This window comes from Cydia amplana, chromosome 24 (assembly GCF_948474715.1).
Source record: "Cydia amplana chromosome 24, ilCydAmpl1.1, whole genome shotgun sequence".
Lineage (NCBI taxonomy): Eukaryota > Metazoa > Arthropoda > Insecta > Lepidoptera > Tortricidae > Cydia > Cydia amplana.
In genome coordinates this window covers 6,650,643-6,672,304 of record NC_086092.1, presented here as the reverse complement: position 1 = coordinate 6,672,304, position 21,662 = coordinate 6,650,643, and the positions used below count along the sequence as shown (strand labels likewise).

Genomic DNA, 21,662 nt, shown 5'->3' with positions numbered 1-21,662 from the left:
TTTCCATCAAGGGCGTATATTGAATCCTGAGCGTAATGAGGGATTCAAGTGTTAACGCACAAGACGAAATAATGTTGATACCGTGTGACACATACTGCTTTTCACATCAACTATGAGGAAAATAAAAAAATCTAGTGTTGACACCATCTGATACTTAAACAGATTATTCAAGCTAAAAAAGAATGTGCAAAAAAATGTAAAAAATTGTGTCCTAGAACAGAAAAGTGTTACTTTGATCCCTCCTAGCAGGGTGGAAAAGTGCCACTTTGATCCCTCCTAGCAGGGAAGAAAAAGCTCTTTTCCGAATAGGTGGTGTGAAAATAAATTTTATGAATGCGCCCAGAATATATCCAGTTTGATTCATGCTAATCCTCGCCTATTCCATTCCAGAACCCGCGCGGCAAATGGTACTGCTCCCAATGTATCTCTCGCGCTCCCCCCAAGAAGCCGCGCAATACGAAGAAAAAGGACAGCAAGCATAAAGACGTGAACACAAGCGTCGAATCCGACCAGAACATGGTGCCTAGGTGAGATGAGATATAGCTGGTCAACCAAATCTTGTCAGTAAAAAAAGGTGCGAAATTCAAATTTTCTATGGGACGATATCCCTTCGCCTCTGCATTTTTCAAATTTGCCGCTTTTTTCTACTGTCAAGATCTGGTTGACCAAGTATATATTATGTACTTATCATAGAGAAATATAAGTAAAAAAAGAGTGGTAACTCCATACAACAATTTTCTTACCACAATGCGGGTTATTCCGTAGTCGACATCTAGTGTCAAGTAGCGGACATTATCAGTTGTGCTATTTTCATTTAATGCATTTATAAAGCGTATTGTACTGATATACCTCCAAATTAACCCTTAAATGCATGATTTTTTCTTTTTGCCCGAAATTAATATATGTATCACATAATTGTTTACCGTTTGTAGGAAAAATAGTAAATAAAATTATATCATCGATTTTCACTGCGAAATCAGTGTTAAAAGTTGCATAGGCTAAATCATATTTTTGGAAATATGTAACTATTAGTAAAGGGTATAGGAAAAATCTTAACTGCCATCATAAAGGTACACTATTTATGATGTTCATATGATAATGTTTGTAAATATAAAATAATTACAAACCCCGAAAAATCTGCCCAAAATCACGTACTAAAAATCATCAACTTCCAGGTTTTTCCAAGTTTTCCGACATTTCGTCTATAAACAAATGTAATTTTTATAAATTAAAATACTGCGTAAATTTATGTAATAATTCGGAAAATTTATTAGTTTTACTATTGAAATAATATACAGGAACAAATAGAATTTGTTTAACCCTTCATCTGTGACCTGTCTAATGCTTTGTCGACATTTGGCAACACTATGCATTTAAGGGTTAATAGTTATTTGTGCAACAAGAGATCAAAGTTTGATATTTCTTCGAGTGCTTATTTTGAGTCCCGTGCAAGCGAAAGATTCTATACTAATTTAGAATCTTGAGCGTAGTAAGGGACTCAAGCGCACGAGATGTAAATAACTTTGATCTCGTGTAGTTCACAAATTTTTTCACCTCAGCAGTGAAAATATATTAGAGAACCCGAAAAATGTATTCCTTCTTCATCACTTACCTATTCACTCATGTTTTCTTAAGATATACCAACAATTAAGTTTTCACCTCAGCAGCTCGAACAAGGGTACTTTGCTACTTAAAAACAGTGAGCAAAATCGCATTTTGCTCATTTTGTGTCACTCAGTGAGCAAAATGCGATTTTGCTCACTGTTTTTAACCTGTCATATCCCAAGGGCTCAAATAGGAGCCGTAAATAAATTTTCCAGATTTCCCACTATATTCAAAATTTCAACTCCCACGGCTCAAATGTGAGCCATACTGGGAGACAACGACAAAATTAGTTTTCGGGTCGCGGGATCGGACAAGTTAAGTAGCAAAGTACCCTTGTTCGAGCTGCTGAGGTGAAAATAGTACATTATTGTCGAGGTTCGGAAGTAGCTACTTGCAGGCTGAGGATTCGTTTTAAACGGACGACCTTGGGAGTCCGTTTAATTGAATCCGAAGCCAGCAAGTAGCCTTCCAGCTGAGTCATATATAGTGCTTTTCTCAAAAATGGTGCAAGAAATAGAAACATTTTACAGAACTTACAGAAGCAACGTTCTAATTTTCCATTAATTTTCACAGAAAAAAATACAACCATTAAAAAAATTAGCTTGCCGCCTTTAAAAAAAAAAGAAGTGTATTTTTCTGCTGAAAATACGCCAACCTATTTGAGACACCTAAATAGTCGCGGTACCAACATTAAGCCTGTAACAGACTATCGCACCGCACCGCGACCTTGGAGCGTCGCACCCATAAGTGAGAGCGAGAAAGAGATATCTGTTTCTCGCTCTCACTTATGGGTGCGACGCTCCAAGGTCGCGGTGCGGTGCGATAGTCTGTTATAGGCTTTATAATAATTAGTGCTGATCATCTGTTTGGCTGTTTAAGGGACCTATGCCTTCATTTGATATGGCCATGTGAAGTTTTAAAAAGTTTGGAACTCGTTAAATAATGGAATTTGTATGCGACATTGCAGTCCCGAAATCGAGACTGCAATGTTTTTAACTTTTTAATTTTTTGAATGACCATAAACTACGCACTTCGCGACCTATTTTTTAACCGGCAACGTCGACTTTGCCGTCCATTTTTGAGAAAAGGTGTTTTATTGTCAGTCCGGCGCCGTCGCACGCGTCGACGTCCACGCTGGCGGAGGACCCGGGCGGCGACGCGGCGCCCGAGCCCGAGCACCCGCCCCCCCCGCCCCAGCCCCAGCCGCCAGGTGAGCCCCCACACAGGTTGCCTGGAAGATGTCGCTTTTATAGTTTGTAGCTTTCTAATAGACCCCGAAGGCTAATCCTATTGTCTCATCATCTTCCTCGCGTTGTCCCGGCATTTTTGCCACGGCTCATGGGAGCCTGGGGTCCGCTTGGCAACTAATCCCAGTAATTGGCGTGGGCACTAGTTTTTACGAAAGCGACTGCCATCTGACCTTCCAACCCAGAGGGTAAACTAGGCCCGTATTTGGATTAGTCCGGTTTCCTCACGATGTTTTCCTTCACCGAAAAGCGACTGGTAAATATCAAATGATATTTCGTACATAAGTTTCGAAAAACGCATTGGTACGAGCCGGGGTTCGAACCCGCGACCTCCGGATTGAAAGTCGCACGCTCTTACCGCTAGGCCACCAGCGCTTTTAATCCTATTGTCTATTGTTAAGAAAAACCGCTCGTGCCACGTGCCACAACCACCTGCATAAAAAATCGGTACTTCGGTTACTGAGTGCCGGCGAGTCGAACGCTACAGAACCAGTCTAAAATGTGTCATCGAGATGCGTAACAAAGGCGCGTTATCGGAGAGCGCACCTACACTGGTTTTTTGAGCGTTGGACTAGCCCGCGCTCAGGTGCCAAATAGAATAATTAGGTCCCTTTTTTGCAGGTAAGTAGCACGTGCGGTTTTACTGAACAATAGACAATAGGATAAGCCTTCGGGGTCTACTAGAAAGCTACAAACTATACCAGGCGTGGCTCACTCCGCCATTTCGTCGCATCGCTACATGTACCTACAAGTACAGTCACGTCCTTTAATTTGGGACCCACCTAAGGTTGAATATCGTGTAGCAAACTGACGCTATTTAGAGCTAATATTTTATATAACGCAGTGTCATAATTCATTGACATAATATTTACCATCGACATTTACTTACGTTTACGTTTCTAGGACAACCACTCAATTACGGTATCAGCGTAATTCGTCCCATTCGTTTTTCGTTCATTTCTTATGTCCGTCTCATTCTGTGTTCGTCACTCATTCTTTATTCGTCTCGATCGCTATATGTCCCTATCGTCTTAATCACAATTATGTAACCTGTCTCTTTCTTAACAAGTCTTTTTCGTTTTTGGTCACGGTCTTCCTAGGACTATGTCTTTGTTTGTGTCTCTCTTTTTTGGTATCATTCGCACTTTATCTTTAGTCACTTTCGTTATTCGTCTCACTCTTTTTTTGTCTTTAATGGTAACTCGTTCCGTTCTTTTTTGGGCACGTTCGCTAATCGTCCCGTACTAGTAGGTCTTAGTTGCTATTTAAATGTCAGACTACTACGAAATTACATGAAATTATGACGATCACTCGGGTCAATAAGATATAATTTAAAAAAAATAAGATTGACGGAAAAAGATAGTTACAAATAGTGACCGAGACGCAAAACGAATGTAACGAACTTAGAATTAGACTGAAAATGAGTGAGACTAATCACGAATGTGACTAATAACGAATGCATGAAAAAAAATGAGACGAATAAGTGAATGAGACAAAAATCGAAAGGGAATAAGAAAGAATGAGTCCTAGGAAGACCGTGACGAAAAACGAAAAAGACTTGTTAAGAAAGAGACAGGTTACATAATTGTACTTAAGACGATAGGGACATATAGCGATCGAGACGAATAAAGAATTAGTGACGAACACAGAATGAGACGGACATAAGAAATGAACGAAAAACGAATGGGACGAATTACGCTGATACCTCAATTACGTCAATCTGTGAAATAATATTTTTGAAAATGTCACTTTAAACAGATTATAAAACCGGAGTGATCACTTTTTTCAAAGAGGTTATCATTTCAAGTGTCGATTCGCTATGACTTTTAAATTTGACATTTCAACACCATCGAACTAAAGTTTCAACCTTATTGCATTACGAATGTTCTAACTACATTTAATGGAAATGGGTCCCAAATTAAAGCTCGTGACTGTACATGCGGCCCGCACTAATTTTGGTGTAGCCATAGTAGTTGCCGCGCACCGCTACGGAACTGACGCTTGCTCGCGTTTGCGCCACCTAGCGGTCATATCTGTTGTAATAGACGCGTTTTGTTAGAGAGTGAATCTTCTGTACCTAGTACTATTATTTATTCTGTGCTTTTACCCTTTTCTCTACCAGTTATATTGTTTAGGTTTAGGTGAAGCTCCTTTTGTGTAATTTTTTTCCTCCTAACGCTCAAGGTCTTACCTACATTACTTATACAGTTCGGTGAAACTTAAATCATATTCAATTGGAACAAAGTTGCATTTGTTTTGTTCCGTTCAGTTTTCAGATAAAACAAAACGACTCTTTTCCCTACACTATAGTTTCAATTTAAAATTATCAGAATTTATATCGTAATTTCACATGGAAATGTCCTTATTGCACTTGAAACTAAAGGACCCTCTGTATTGAAAAGGCACTTTTAACATGAGATTTGTAGAAAAGGAATGGAAATATTTTCACACTTATTTTCGGTACTGTTCAAAACCTAAGCTAGGTATTTGTATAATGTTACAGTACCACCAGATTTGCCCGAAGACGAACCTCCCCCAGAAAAACGACGCGCCTTACAATACGTGGGCGGGAACGGGGCGCTACAACACGACACTGACAATGTGGACGGTACGGTTTGAATTTAGATCTTATTGTGAATGGGAGAAAGTTCAATTTGGTTTAGACTCTAGCCTGAGAGTACCAGGGAATGACGCAAACAAATGAAAGGCAGACGGTTTTAGCAGGTTTGTTCTAATTTAGATCTTACTGTGAATGTGAGAAGGTTCATTTTCATTTGAACTCTAGCCTGACGACCTTACAAAAGCGGCGCGCCTTACAATACGTGGGCGGGAACGGGGCGCTACAACACGACACTGACAATGTGGACGGTACGATTTGAATTTAGATCTTATTGTGAATGGGAGAAAGTCCAATTTGGTTTAGACTCTAGCCTGAGAGTACCCGGGAATGACGCAAACAAATAACAGGCAGACGGTTAAAGCACGTTTGTTCTAATTTAGATCTTACTGTGAATGTGAGAAGGTTCATTTTCATTTGAACTTTAGCCTTACAATACGTCGGCGGGAACGGAGCCCCACAACACGAGACTGACAATGTGGACGGTACGGTTTGAATTTAGATCTTATTGTGAATGGGAGAAAGTTCAATTTGGTTTAGACTCCAGCCTGAGAGTACTAGGGAATGACGCAAACAAATGAAAGGCAGACGGTTTTAGCAGGTTTGTTCTAATTTAGATCTTACTGTGAATGTGAGAAGGTTCATTTTCATTTGAACTTTAGCCTTACAATACGTCGGCGGGAACGGAGCCCTACAACACGAGACTGACAATGTGGACGGTACGGTTTGAATTTAGATCTTATTGTGAATGGGTGAAAATTCAATTTGGTTTAGACTCCAGCCTGAGAGTACCAGGGAATGACGCAAACAAATGATAGGCAGACGGTTTTAGCAGGTTTGTTCTAATTTAGATCTTACTGTGAATGTGAGAAGGTTCATTTTCATTTGAACTCTAGCCTGACGACCTTACAAAAGCGGCGCGCCTTACAATACGTCGGCGGGAACGGAGCCCTACAACACGAGACTGACAATGTGGACGGTACGAACGGCTTGTTATATTTTCGATCTTATTGTAAATCTTATAAAGATCATTTTCACTTGAAATCTAGGGCGTGAACAGTTTTTTTATAATTCACACTTTATTGTGAAACTAGGAAAGTTCATTTTCACTTGGCAGATAGCATGAGGACGAGGACATTGCTTTTATATTTTTTTCTTTTTGCATAGCAGTACCTACATAATGTTCCATCGATCGTCCACACAATTATCTTACAATTTAAACCTTACTGCAAAGACATAACGACCACCGATCTGCCGCGCTAAGAATAAGAGCAGTAACTCATTTTGAAATATCTTTCAACTGTAGAACATATCGTACAAATACAAGGTATACAATTGAATGACATTTCAAAATGAGTTAGGCCCTTCTCTCACGAGGCTACTCTCAAGCGATTTGTGCCGCCCGCCATATTTATTTCCTACGTTTCGCACACGACGAGACGCGTCGACGACGCGTTTGATATCAGTCGCACGCTACTGTCTTGCTGGTCGCACGCGACTCGAATCGTATACGCGTTGTATACTCAAGATGGCGGCGGAACAAGTTTTTAATATAAATTTCGTTCAAGAGGTGGAAAATAACCATGTTTATATAATTATAAACTGCCTGATTATGTGAGAAAAGATGTGACAGAAAAGGCGTGGCTTGAGATTGGAAAAAAAATCAATTTGACAGGTCAGGAATTATATTTTTATTTCAATTAAATGTATACACAATAATTGGACGAATAAAGAATTGAGAATAGAGAAGAATTGTCTTCATCGCTGGAGTCACTAGACATTGTCGTATAGTTTGTAGCTTTCTAGTAGACCCCGAAGGCTTATCCTATTGTCTATTGTTCAGTAAAACCGCACGTGCTACTTACCTGCAAAAAAGGGTCCTAATTATTCTATTTGGCACCTGAGCGCGGGCTAGTCCAACGCTCAAAAAACCAGTGTAGGTGCGCTCTCCGATAACGCGCCTTTGTTACGCATCTCGATGACACATTTTAGACTGGTTCTGTAGCGTTCGACTCGCCGGCACTCAGTAACCGAAGTACCGATTTTTTATGCAGGTGGTTGCGGCACGTGGCACGAGCGGTTTTACTTAACAATAGACAATAGGATTAGCCTTCGGGCTCTATTAGAAAGCTACAAACTATACGAATGTTGTTCCGCAAATTATACAAAATAGTCTAATTTGCGTAGCACCGTGTGCGGAAACGAGTAGCATACCAGTAGGCGATCATGGTTTGCATCTCAGTCGCGTAGCTTTTGAATAGTCTCGTGAGAGAAGGGCCTTACTGCTCTTATGCTTAATGCGGCACCGATTGTCTCTTAAGAATGTACTTAGCTGTTGGTTCATACACTTGATGAACAGTTTTTGTGCAGGAAAAGAGCCGGACGCAGAGAACGTGCCGCTGCTGTCTCGCGCGAAGAAAGAGAAGCACAACACGAAGAAACTGCAGAAAGAACTGCAGTTTTGCAAGTAAGTCAACAAGTTAACTCTCAAGTTAGTCTCAATTTAACTTATCCTTGTGCCGCCCAACATACAAAATTATAGCCAAGGAAGTTAGAAAGCTTGTTGTACTTTCAATTAGGTTGAATTTCATTTGTTCGAAAATTTTGCGAGACAAATGAAATGCGACCTACTTTGTTTTTAATTAAGGTTGACATTCCATCGCAACTGAGTGTACATCTGTACATTGGGCGGCACGAGGTATAAATAAATAGATTCTTAAAATATGTCCAACGTAATATCGCATGCACTTGTAGTTCTGGAGGCACACTTAAAATTGTCATCAACATCTTCTAGCCGCGCGAGTTTTACAAACTACTTTATGCACAATCCTTTTTCATCGACGCCTTTTTTAGCCATATCACCATTGCATTGTTTTACAGTTGGAATGAAAGTTTTTAACTCTGGTGAAAGCAAGTCACATTTAAATTATTGGCTTCGTTCAAGCGTTAGAATATCTTGGGAGCAATACAACGTTTAACTCTTGCTTAACAACCTTCCACTGTTGTTAACAATCTTCCACTGTTGTTAACAATCTTCCACTGGTTTTAACTACCTTCCACTGTTTGTAACAATCTTCCGCTGTTTTTAACTATCCTCCACTGTTTTTAACAATCTTCACCTGTTTTTAACAATCTTCCACTGTTATTAACAGTCTTCCACTGTTTTTGACTATCTTCCACGGTTTTTAACAATCTTCCACTGTTTTTAACTATCTACCACTGTTTTTGACTATCTTCCACTGTTTGTAACAATCTTCCACTGTTTGTAACAACCTTCCACTGTTTTTAACCATCTTCCACTGTTTTTTACTATCCTCCACTGTTTTTAACAATCTTCCACTGTTTGTAACAACGTTCCACTGTTTTTACCAACCTTCCACTGTTTGTAACAACGTTCCACTGTTTTTACCAACCTTCCACTGTTTTTGACTATCTTCCACTGTTATAACAATCTTCCACTATTTTTAACAACGTTCCACTGTTTTTAACAACGTTCCACTGTTTTCAACAACGTTCCACTGTTTTTACCAATCTTCCACTGTTTCCAGGAACTTACTGTACGAGATGGAATGCCACGAGCACGCGTGGCCGTTCCTGCTGCCCGTCAACACCAAACTGTTCCCGCAGTACAAGAAGGTGATCAAGTGCCCCATGGACCTGTCCACCATCAAGAAGAAACTGCAAGACAACACGTTAGTACCATCGCCCATACTGTTAACTTATAGTAAAGCTTATTACAAACGGCATAAGGTCCTATGGACAGTTAGGACGAAACAGGAGCTGAGATTTAAATATTTTAGGTAAATATTCCCGGAAGCGGATCCTAAATCTAGTGTGATAGGAGAGGCGGCTGAAATATTCGCGGCCTAAGCTAGAAAAAAAAGAAAAATTAAAAAAAAAACTGCTACTTTTCCCCCGTCTCTTTGGCAGTTTAAATATTGCCGCCATTAAAAAAAAAATATTCGTTTTTCGTTCTGTGCGCGGATATACTTAACAATGTCTGTCGAATGCGGAAATTTTGACAAATTTGAACACCGCGCGGTTATTAAGTATCTTGTAAAAAAAGGAAAATCGCCTAAAGAGATTTTTGATGATATGACGGATACTCTCCATCATTTAAGCCCTTCGTACACTATGATAAAAGAATGGGCTCGTTTATTTCAACAAGGACGAGAAAGCTGTGAAGATGACCCCCGCCAAGGGCGGCCTGTCACGGTGGTCACTGACGAAAATGTTGAAAAAGTGGAGAAATGTGTTCTGGCTGACAGAAGAATTAAAATCTGGCAGATAGCGGAGGAACTACAAATTAGTAAAGAAAGGGTAGGACACATTTTACATGAACGTTTACACATGAAAAAAATTACTGCGCGCTGGGTACCAAAAATGCTGACACCGCTTGACAAAGAACGGCGACGTAAAAGTTGCAAAGAATTTTTGGATCTAGCTGAAGGGAATCTTGACGAAATTTGCAACCAAATCGTAGCCCTAGATGAAACGTGGGTTCGCCAATACGATCCAGAATCAAAACAAGAGTCTATGCAATGGTTAAAAAAGGGCGAGAGGGCACCAAAGAAATTTAAAGTGGAAAAGTCAGCTTCAAAGCTTACGGCGACCGTGTTTTGGGACAGTGAAGGAGTTTTATTAGTTGATTATTTGCCAAAAGGGACCACAATGAACGGTCATTATTATGCAAATTTATTGATTCAAGCACGTGACGCAGTCGTCCAGAAGCGACGTGGGAAACTTAGCCATGGAGTGTTGTTTTTACAGGACAACGCACCAGTTCACACTTCCCGTGTTGCTAGGCAGGCACTAAAAGACACTGGTTTTGGAGAAATCAATCATCCACCCTACAGTCCAGACCTGGCTCCGAGCGACTATTTCCTTTTTTCAAATTTGAAAAAAGACTTACGTGGTCGCCGGTTTGCCGATGACAATCAGATCAAGGCTGCGGTAGAGAGCCATTTTGAAGCGAAGGAAAAAGATTATTTTTTTGGCGGGATTAAAGCATTGTTTGCTCGAAGCGAAAAGTGCTTGTCACTCCATGGGGACTATATTGAAAAATAAAAACATTTATTTTAATACTCTCTTTCATTTTTTTTCTAAGGCCGCGAACTTTTCAGCCGCCACTCGTAAGGACAAGGCGTAAAATCCTGCGTAAAAATCTCAAAAATCGAGGTTTCGTCCTCGACTGTTTCCTCCTCCAAAACTTAACCAATCGTAACCAAAGGAAATCTAAATGATTATGAAATTATCTGTGTCGGGCCGTTTTGCTTTTTTGGCTAATTGATATCAGTTTTCAATACCACGCCTCTCATTGCGGCATAGTCAATTAGGCCATTTTGGCCATTTTTGAAGGGCTCCAGCGCCTTAAAAAACAAAAATATCAAACGACAATAGAACACAGATATTGACAATATTAATCTGTGTTGAAAAAATCATTGCTCTAGCTTCAAAACCCACGGAGGAAACAGTCGAGTACGTTTGTATGGAGAAATGACCACTCCTGTTGCCTCTTTAGGGTGTTGATCGCCCACACTGTTAACTGATAGTAAACCTTATTACAAAGGGCATAAGGTCCACCGATGGACAGTTAAGAGTTGCTGTTTGTACTGATGCATATTTCCTATTTTACCTGCATCCTCCATTGATTGGAGATCAATACATCGTAGGTTTTGGTGACTGAATGTGTCCATAAAACCTCTGACGATTAGTAAGAAATATATTCTTTGTCTAAGCCAAAAATCATCATCATCTTCCTCGCGTTGTCCCAGCATTTTGCCACGGCTCATAGGAGCCTGGGGTCCGCTTGGAAACTAATCCCAGTAATTGGCGTGGGCACTAGTTTTTACGAAAGCGACTACCATCTGACCTTCCAACCCAGAGGGTAAACTAGGCCCGTATTGGGATTAGTCCGGTTTCCTCACGATGTTTTCCTTCACCGAAAAGCGACTGGTAAAAATATCAAATGATATTTCGTAGATAAGTTCCGAAAAACTCATTGGTACGAGCCGGGGTTTGAACCCGCGACCTCCGGATTGCAAGTCGCGCGCTCTTACCGCTAGGCCACCAGCGCTGTTGACTAAGCCAAACATTAGAAAGGAATACTTGCAAATATCTACATTTTCGACAAAGCGAAGTGAGGTATTAGAGTCGACTTTTAATGCTTGTACGTTCTGTTACACATCGAGTATTTTGACGACCGGTCTGGCCTAGTGGGTAGTGACTGCCTGTGAAGGTTCGGTCCTGGGTTCGATTCCCGGCAAGGACATTGATTTGTGTGATGAGCACAGATATTTGTTGCTGATTCTTGGGGGTTTTCTATGTTTTTGTATATTATATATATCGTTGTCTGAGTACCCAAAACACAAGCCTTCTTGAGCTTACTGTGGGACTTAGTCCATCTGTGTAAGAATGTCCTATAATATTTATTTATACATATGTAGTTCATGAAATTTGTCAGAAACATAGTAGATATGAATACAATTTTTATTTAGACTTAGAGAAATTGATGTGTCTTGTCTCGAAGTCTCTGTTCCGGGCTAAATACTAGTTTACGCATATTAAATACTCTAATCATCCCCACAGGTACAAATGTAAAGAGGAGTTCGCATCGGACGTCCGGCTTATATTCAGCAACTGTGAAGTGTTTAACGAGGACTACAGCCCGGTCGGCCGAGCCGGACACAACATGAGGGAGTTCTTCGACTCGCGCTGGGCGCAGATATAAATATCACAACCGTCAGGTGTCATGCATCCAGTTAGGTGGGCTAGTATAGCCACCAAGTGGATACCGCAAAAAAGTGCGGACGTGGCAGGCCCAGGCAGAGATGGCGGGACGACTTAGACGCCTTCATCAATAACAGGCCGGAAAAAGCACAACAACGGGGGTTGTGGAGATCTAGGGGAGAGGCCTTTGCCCAGCAGTGGAACACTAAAATCGTCTATTTAAAAAAATCGTCAGGCGAGGCTCACTCCGCGATTTCGTCGCGTCGTTTTTTAAAAAGGCTCGTACTGCGATGTATCCTACAACCATGTCTATCTATTTAAAACGCCACCCGCGACGGACGACGGGTTGTGACTGACAACCGCTAAGCCGGCCAAGGTGACAATCGCTTGCGCTTCGCTATCGAACCGCTTTGTGATCTTCCATATTAGTGTGACAGTGACAGATGCGTTTCGTTCGCTACGGAGCGTTAGCGATTGGCATGTTGGCTACGGGGCCTGGTTTGTTCGACCCACCAGCCTATTTTATATCTAACTACAGGAATTGTGACGATTAAATTACTACCAAGACCTTTTTGCGGTGTGGCGTATTTTTTTAAACTTTATTGTTAAAATAGCGACCTGCCAATATTGATGGATGAAACTAGCTATACCATCATTAAAATGATTATCCTGCCGGACTAGTACATGATTGGCGCGACGGTATCTCGCGGCGAGATAGACTAGACTATATTGTCGCGCCAGTCATGCTAGGGGTGCTGGCAGATCGCGGCAAAGCGACTAAGAATAAGCAAGTATAGCCTAGGTTAACAATATGAACCTATAACTAATACTAACTGATTTATGACTATTATAAGGCTCTGACAATATTCAATATAAAAAAAAAAAGAAAAAAAAAAGGTTATTGAACTATTGTAATTAACTAATAACACGTTTGTTTAAAACGATGACAAGAGTATATTTGAGTTTTTTTGCAATAATGTAATTGTGAAAATTTACTTGTTATGATGACTGTATTTAAATCATTGCATTCATACCGCTGTATAGAATTAAAATAGTATTTTATACAATCGTGATATAATGGAGAGCTTTTCAGTCGAGTACCGTGTTTAGGCAACGAAGCTTGCTGAGTTGCCTAAGTAAAGGTACGAGATTTAAGTCTGCAGAAGTTTGAAATGAGTGTTAATTTTAATGAGTTCAGTGACCTTTTATATTCTAATAAGTACGACGAGAAACATTCCAAACGAAATTGGATTCTAAACACACGAACACAGGTCACGAATTCGTACGGACCTCAAGAATCTCATAGAAGAGAAATTGTGATTATTCTATAAAGCAACGCACACACGTAAACGTTGTTGAGTGTATTTAATATGTAGCTGCCTGTACATACTAGTGACTAATAAGTATAGATTAAAAAAGTATTAAATAGAGTTCTATTTTTAAGCATAGAGAAGATAGAGTATTGAATGTCGTTCGAACTTTTTTTTTATTTTGCGCTTTGCATCGAACCAGTATTTACCCGTTGGGTATTTTTTTTAATAAGTACGTTGGATATTTGAATGGATATTTCTCGGTGGCCAGTCTCTTAGGAAGGTGTAAATGTAATTAATTAATGGACACAGACAAGACATCCTCCAGACTGAGCATATAGTAGCGCTGCCCCTCTGCCACAAATATACGGTAGTTTTACTCCATTTTCGAGTCAAACAGCCATATTCGAACTTGACGTATCCGTCAAATATTAGATATTTATTAGACATCACCAAGATATGTCAGTGTCAAACAAGTATCAAAAGTGACGTTTCTTCAAACAAAAACGTCAATTTTGACACTTGTTTGACACTGACATATCTTGATGTCTAATAGATATCTAGTTTAAAATCCGAATACGGCCCAAAGTGTATTTGTGTGACGTCCGTGTCTTTGAACGGACCAATCACGGCACGGGACTCGCTCACCAGTACGGCTACCATCAGTTTGGCACTGACATATTAAACGCCATCGAGAACGTAATTTACTTTCTATACATCTCGTTTGCACTAATATGCGAGTACGAGCGAGATGTATAGAAAGTAAATTACGTTCTCGATAGCGTAAATGTCAGTTTTGACACTGTCAGCGACTCATGGTACGGGCTCCCGTCCCCCGCACCCCCGTATTTTTGGCAGCATCGGTTTCATGAAATAATTGCTCTAAACTCCGTCTAGAGGATTCCTAGTCTATGTTAATGGATGTGTAAAAAATAAAATAAAAAGTAAAAGTTGTCTATTTGAAATTTCGCGGTAGGCAGTAAATAATTATTAGTATAGGGATAGGATAGGGGAGGTGTACTTTAGTTGGGCTATGGACTGCGGGGGAACTGCCCCAACTTTTTCAAACAGGGCTAATACCGCAAACAACTTTGTGTATTTGGGTCAATCAACTATTTCTACTCACATTTGGATACTGTTAAGCAATAATGTGTCAACCCACATTAATTTTTCAATAAGATGTCAACTCAAACAATTGACGCTTAAAGTTGACATTTCATTGAAAAATGGATGTGGGATGACTCATTTTTGCTAAACACCATCCATTTATAGACGGGTCTAACGCGAAATTTATTCAATTACCTTTATATACCGACGTTTCGACACAGGTTTCACTGGTCATGGTCGCGGCTAACTGATGTCCCAGCAAAATGTCAAAACAGAGATTTGTGCAACTACCCGACGAAAAGTGTATGAAAAAGTTTGGGGTAGACATCACATTTTCAAACCACCCACTACACACAACTATTTCTTGTTATTCTGTCCCATCAGCGAGGAGACAATAGTAGCATAGATTGTTAGAAGAACTGCCGTACCGTGTTCTACTAACATGCTCAGTAGATGTCCCATCATGGAAAGGTCTTATAACTACCATAAAATGCAAGTTTGGTTCATTTAAATACGAAAAACCTAGAATTTTAAGAGTGACTCAGGAGACCAGCAACTTGTGACAAGAAAAAGTTGATTAACCCATTTACCTGTCTATCGCTCGAATAAGTAAGAGTGAAAGAGAGGCAGATACGACAGCACATCGAAATTTCCAATGTGGTGGCTACTCTGCCGGCCTAGCTAAGTTGACAATCGCTATCCCTTCGACAACGATACGCTATGTGTATCTCTATCACTCTTCTATATTAGTGCGAAAGTGACAGTTGCGTTTCGATTGCTACGGAGCGATTGGCTACGCGGCCTGGTTTTACTGAATATATTCGGACTACTTAACATTTTAAAAAGGCGGCCGTTTTTTTTTCGTCATTTCTGTTTAACGTCTTTTTGATAAAAACTTTGGACATTTGGCTGTAAGCACAAACGTTCTTAGAAACGTGGTCTTTAATATTATTTAATAATTTATTTCACAATAAATTCATTCAATTATTAATTAATGGCTCGAAAACATGTTTAGTTTACAACAACTTTAAATACACATGTTTTTATAATATGACATGATTTCAGTTCTTAATTTTACGTTTCAAAGTCATAAATTGTACAGTCCCCTTCAAATACATCGGAGCGGCCAATGTGCGCACAAATATCTGAACACGCCTCTATTGTCAAGGAGTGCGTGTTCAGATATTGTGAACACCTTGGCCGCTCCGATATATCTGATGACTGTACTGTGATGGCCGTCCCAAGCCCTTGGAACTGGAATCATGTATGCATCTGTCATTTATAATTTGACATTACAGTTTGACAGTTCTCCGCGGTAGCGTAGGCAAGGCCTAACTTATGACAGAATCTGTCAAAGTGTGTCAGGACTGTAAAGGTAGCGGGACTGTAGCTATCGATTTATTTTTGAATGCGATATTGACAGTATATTGATTAACATATATATGGATATGTTGTGTTTTTTTTTTTTTTTTGGAAAATACGACATATGAGGATAGCAGGGGCCTGTTACTCAATAGCTTGTAACTGGTAATACAAGCGGATGTCACTTTTTGACGGCATTTGTTAGAAAGGGACTTCCACTTGTATTACAAGTTACAAGCTTTTCAGAAACGGACCCCAGAGCCCGTACCATGAATTATTGACAGTGTCAAAACTGATATAAACGCTTTCGAGAACGTAATTTACTTTCTATACATCTCGCTTGCACTAATATGCGAGTACGAGCGAGATGCATAGAAAGTAAATTACGTTCTCGATGGCGTTTATGTTAGTGCTAAACTGGTGGTAATGGTACAGGCCATTTACTACATTTCTTACAAAAAAAAAACTTTTTTTTAAATGGCTGTAATTTAGGATTCAAGTGTGTTTTACTAATCGTGAATTTATTAAAATCTGTTAGTTAATGTACTGTCAATATTTATTTATTTACAATTAATGTTGAACTTATTGTGAATTTCAATTTCATATGTCAATAAGGGTTCTTAAAAGATTTATTTTTCAAGCGTTTTAACAGTGTTCTTCAAAAAAAGTTATTTTCTTACTTTCTAATTCTTAGTATTTTGTAAAGCACTTTCAGTCAAAATCATGACAATTTTGAATAAAGTCGGACTTTTTACTGTCAATTTTTTTTAATTTCATGTCATTTTGGCAATAATAGGCCTAGAGCCGCTAGTTAGTCTTTAATGGGATACAAGCATCCCTCTCTTTCTACCTTACCTAATTAGAGTGAGATAGATGCTTCCCCATTGACAGCACTGACATTTTGTTCCAACGTCTTTTATTTGTAAAAAATGCAACTAATAGTCATTTTGATTTATTTTTAATTTATTTTTAGAAGTTATTTATTTACGTCCCCATTTAACTTTGAGCCGGTCTAAATTTTGTACTTATATAGGTTTTCCTTTTGACCTTGTATGTATGAAAAATGTATGGGATTGTATAAAGAACTCCATATCAAATTGGTCATCATACAGTCGCCATCAGATATATCGAAGCGGCCCAGGCGTTCACAAATATCTGAACACGCCTCTATTATCAAGGCGTTAGAGTGCGTGTTCAGATATTTTTGAGTACCTTGGCCGCTCCGATATATTTGATGGCGACTGTACAACAAATACATTTACAATAAGTATTTACTTAAACACTATTCTTTTGGCGAATGCGGCATTTCTCAGAGATGTTTTTTTTTTTAATGAAGATATATGTGTATTGTTTATACAACATCGGTGGCAAACAAGCATACGGGCCGCCTGATGATAAGCAGTCACCGTAGCCTATGGACGCCTGCAACTCCAGAGGTGTATTGTGCCAATGAAACAATAATTTAATTGATATGGTAAAAATATCTTTGAGTAATGTCTTACAATAAAGTCACAATAGTTGTGTATGTTGATTTTTTTATAGGTATTGGCATAGAGAAAAAAATACATAAGATTGCTCACTCCATACATCAGTTTTAGTACCAAAAAGACTATTAGCATCTAGCATCGAGTAGCGGAACTATCAGTACTGCTACTTGACAATAGATGTAGCAGTACTGATAGTTCTGCTACTCGATGCTAGATGTAGACACTGAAATTAATAGTCTGAACTGATGTATGGAGTGAGCACTCTTGTCTTACTTATTTCTCTATGGTATTGGTAACTCACCCTAAAAAAAACCTATAAAAACATCTATATGCACTGCCCGTTTTATTTTTTTCTATGTTCCATATTCCAAATTTGAAATGTCTAGTTTATTTATACCTATGCCAAGATATGTATTGTAATCTCAACTCTACTGCCAGTGTGTAAGGTCGATTTTTAATGACGGGATTCGGGCGACACTAGCGCTCGTAGTGAGTAAAATACGAAACTATTTGCAATATTTGTATTTACAATGAAATAGTAATTTTAAAGCACACTTGTTTTTTTAATGCATGTACTTAAAACCTATAACAACTGTACCTAAAGTTTTTATTTTTTACAAAAAAATTGTTTTGCTAATGGCGCTAGTGTCGCTATAGGACCCAATGTTTTGAAACTAAAATTTTACACTTAATAGAGTCGAACCAAGCTAACTTTGCATACCACTTACTATGGCAAAGTGTGGAAATGTCATTATTGCTATGAAAATATGACGTTTATAACGACACAGCCACACTTTGTTATATCTTAGTCGATGCAAAGTGAGCTTAACCTAATAAGTGTTGCCAACTGTACTATGTAGTTTCACACCGGTCCTATAGTGTCAAAAGATGTCAAAAGGGTATTTGACTATATTTAAAATAATTTTACACCATGCATGAAATAAAGCAGATGATTAATAGAGAAACGTAGACAGCAGTTATTTTTGGACACAATTTCTATTTTAAAACCCGTATAAAACTAAAAGTAGGTTATTTGATTGTGACGTCACATGCTAGTGTTTCATATAAATTCCATAGTAGCAAAATCGTTTTGACAGCTCGAAAAAAAACTTATTTGACTTGTAGTCAAATACCCTAATGTCAAGTTGACAGTCGGCACCTGTCAAAAACATAATTTGGTGAACAGTCCGAAGTGTATGATAGGTACGAATGTGTTATGTTGTGTGTATCGGTTGGTTTTAACTATAAATGAATATATAAATTATATACGAATAAAATAAATAATTTTGGAAGCACTCTCGTTTGGTTTGATTGGTTAACATCCCTTTTGTACACATAAAACACTCAAGCTCTACTAGTTGTGGAAAGTTTCAAGAAAGTTGATGAAAATTATCGGAAATTTCAGAAAGAAACAGGAAATTAAGGAAACTTTCATGTTGGAAACGGAAAATTTCGATCACCATACAAACATATGGGCAGTGTCCGAAATTTTTCAATATGGAAATTTCACAATTGTTTAAACTTTTCCGACGGTACATCATGGCTCTATTTATCCATAAGGCTGCCTTTCCACATCGAGCGGAGTGCAGAAGAGAACCAATGCTATTAGTTGATTCCCGCACGAGTCCTCTCATCCCTCCTCAGTGGAAAGGCAGCCTAATACGCCTGTTGGTATACAATTCAGATACAAAAGCGTTGTATGGTCGAGTTCAAATAGTAGATTGTTAACCAAGGGATGAAATGTTGCCTTTCACTCGAGTTAAACACTACTTTTCATCTCGAATACGAGGATAAAATGCATGTAGGCATATATTTTGTTAACCTTTTGGACGCCAATGACCGATATATAACTGCCGATGTCCAAAAATGATATTATTTAATCTAGTGATAAATTGATAATTATGTATATAGCTTTGTGACGTGTAAAATTATTTATGATTTTATAAATAAATATCTCAATCTCAATATCCGCACCGTAGGTTCAACGCCAAAGACCGATTAATCGGTAACAGACCACAGCAACATCGACCTACGTGCATATACATAAAGTTCAACTTCAGTTTTGACACTTCAATGATGTGGCGTCTGAGTGACAGCTTTTGTGTTTGACACGGCGTGGAAAAGGTTAAACACATAACTACGTACAAAATAAATTTCTTTTGCTTGTAAATATGTTTGTGAACTCGACTGTACCGACGAATGACGCGAAGCAAGACTACCGCCATCTATCAGCCGACGTTATTTACACTAAACGCTATGGCGGCATGTAGTTTTCACTATTGCCACGAGATGGCGCTATTGTCAAATTAAATACTGTCGTACAGTCGGCTGCAGAATTGTGGAGATAGTAAAGTGTGAGTTACAGTGCTCCAAATAATCTGAATTACCTGGTGCATTTTCAGATTACTGGAAGGTCTGGTCAAAGGTTAACTGGAAGAGATCCCCCAAAGGGATACGTTTGCCATTATACTTGCTTTTCCTAAACCTATGTTACTTCTAATATGTGTTTTTGTATAATAAAGAGTTACTACTAACTGCTACGCAAAAAAAATCCAGCCCCACTTAAATATTTATTTTATTTGGTTTTTAGTCCTATACTCGTATATTTGTTGTTACTCGTATAGCGGCAACAGAAATACATCATCTGTGAAATTTTCAACTGTCTAGCTACCGCGGTTCATGAGTTACAGCCTGGTGACAGACAGACGGACAGCGGAGACTTAGTAATAGGGCCCCGTTTTTCTTTTTACCCTTTGGGTAGGAAACCCTAGAAACCACAAAGCCGATTATTTCCCCAAAGCCATTAATTTTAGTGAAAAATATACAGGAAGCTGTTAACTCAGAAGTTATACTTATCACTTTATCACTAGTTCCATAGTTGGCTTTCGTTTGATTCTTACTGAAAATGTCTCCCAAATCTATATCTTGAGAAATAAGCCCAAACTACGAGTACCAATAAATAACTACTTTCACTTAATTGCAGGTTCAATAGAACCCTTCAAGAAATGAGTCAATAATTGTAATTATACACTCTAAAAGATAACCAATCTATACTTAATTAATTAACAAGACGCCATAGTTCTAATAAAAACATAAGGCTTTCGTTACTTTTTAAACTAAACGGTAATTTGATTGCCCATCAAAAAAACCCAACAGAACTTTCTCAAAAACCTTGTTTACAAGCTACAAGCTTTCCTTTTACTAAAGCTTAAAGAATCAGTGCAGCGGAGCGAAAAGTAACTGTGGAAAGTCATCAAGGGAAGTACGGCCAAAGATGTTCAGTTAGGCCTTAGTCGCGTCGCGGTCAAGGCACTGCGGCAACGTCCGCGTCTCGATTAAAAAAAAACTTTAAAAAACAAACTCGCGCGCTCCCGGCTGTCAAAAAAAAAGGTTCTTTACACTACAAGCATTCAAGTTCTCTTTTGAGTTTAAAAGTAAATATTGTGATAATGAGATGGTGATTGTGACTTAAACAGGTGAATATAAAATTGATTTCAATGCACCGTTGCTGACCCTAAGTTTGCTAACGGTCTTTAATTTACCGCGCACATAAATTAAGGAATTCCACCGTTTAATCTACTTTTAAGTAAATTAACTTTAAGTTATAAGTAATTATAAGCTGTGTTTAAAGTGTAGTAATTAACTAGATTACTTGTAAATTAAACCATATCTGCTTCTGTATAAAATGAAACTATAATTAGAAAGACTTGCAGTTTTTTCCGCTGCTCAGTCACTGTAGGACTAACGGCCCTGCAATCATAGGTTATTGCTCTTCCTGCAGACCCGAGAACGCTTAAAGCAACACATACAGCAGAAACAAGCATTTCCAGTGACATTTGCAAATCTTAAAAAGTTTCACAAACTTTTTGTACGTCGGCCGAACGCGTTCTATTTTTAAACGAATGATCGTGTGATAAAAAAACCCTTTTAAGTTGTTTCTTGGGGAGCTTTGGCATACGTTTAAATTGGATTTTATCTTTACCGATTGCGTTATCATAAAATACCTTCCAACCTTTTTAATTTAAACACAACCGCGGACCTGCCTAACAAGTGCCAAAGATGCCAAAAAGTTTAAATTAATGTTTTTTAAGATAAAACCTGCTAAAATGAGTTTAAATCGTTGAAATATCTTAAATATCTATCGCGGCGGCGCCTTGTTCGAATGTAGGTCAGAGAAATGACCAGTCCCGTACGGAAT

At 38.8% G+C, this 21,662-nt stretch overlaps 2 protein-coding genes across 2 annotated transcripts in view; both read left to right on the top strand.

Moving 5' to 3' along the window:
• Positions 1 to 12,199, top strand: part of LOC134659272 (uncharacterized) — a 107,490-nt gene extending 95,291 nt beyond the window's left edge. Inside the window, exons 46-51 of the mRNA XM_063514923.1 lie at positions 391 to 527; positions 2,709 to 2,786; positions 5,336 to 5,460; positions 7,840 to 7,936; positions 9,018 to 9,161; positions 12,058 to 12,199. Of these exons, the coding sequence (XP_063370993.1) occupies positions 391 to 527; positions 2,709 to 2,786; positions 5,336 to 5,460; positions 7,840 to 7,936; positions 9,018 to 9,161; positions 12,058 to 12,199 (723 nt within the window). The remainder of the gene's footprint in view (positions 1 to 390; positions 528 to 2,708; positions 2,787 to 5,335; positions 5,461 to 7,839; positions 7,937 to 9,017; positions 9,162 to 12,057) is intronic.
• An 8,372-nt stretch (positions 12,200 to 20,571) lies between these two features.
• Positions 20,572 to 21,662, top strand: part of LOC134659279 (serine proteinase stubble) — a 60,388-nt gene continuing 59,297 nt past the window's right edge. The window contains exon 1 of the mRNA XM_063514932.1: positions 20,572 to 20,940. The gene's annotated coding sequence lies outside the window, so the exon portion shown is untranslated. The remainder of the gene's footprint in view (positions 20,941 to 21,662) is intronic.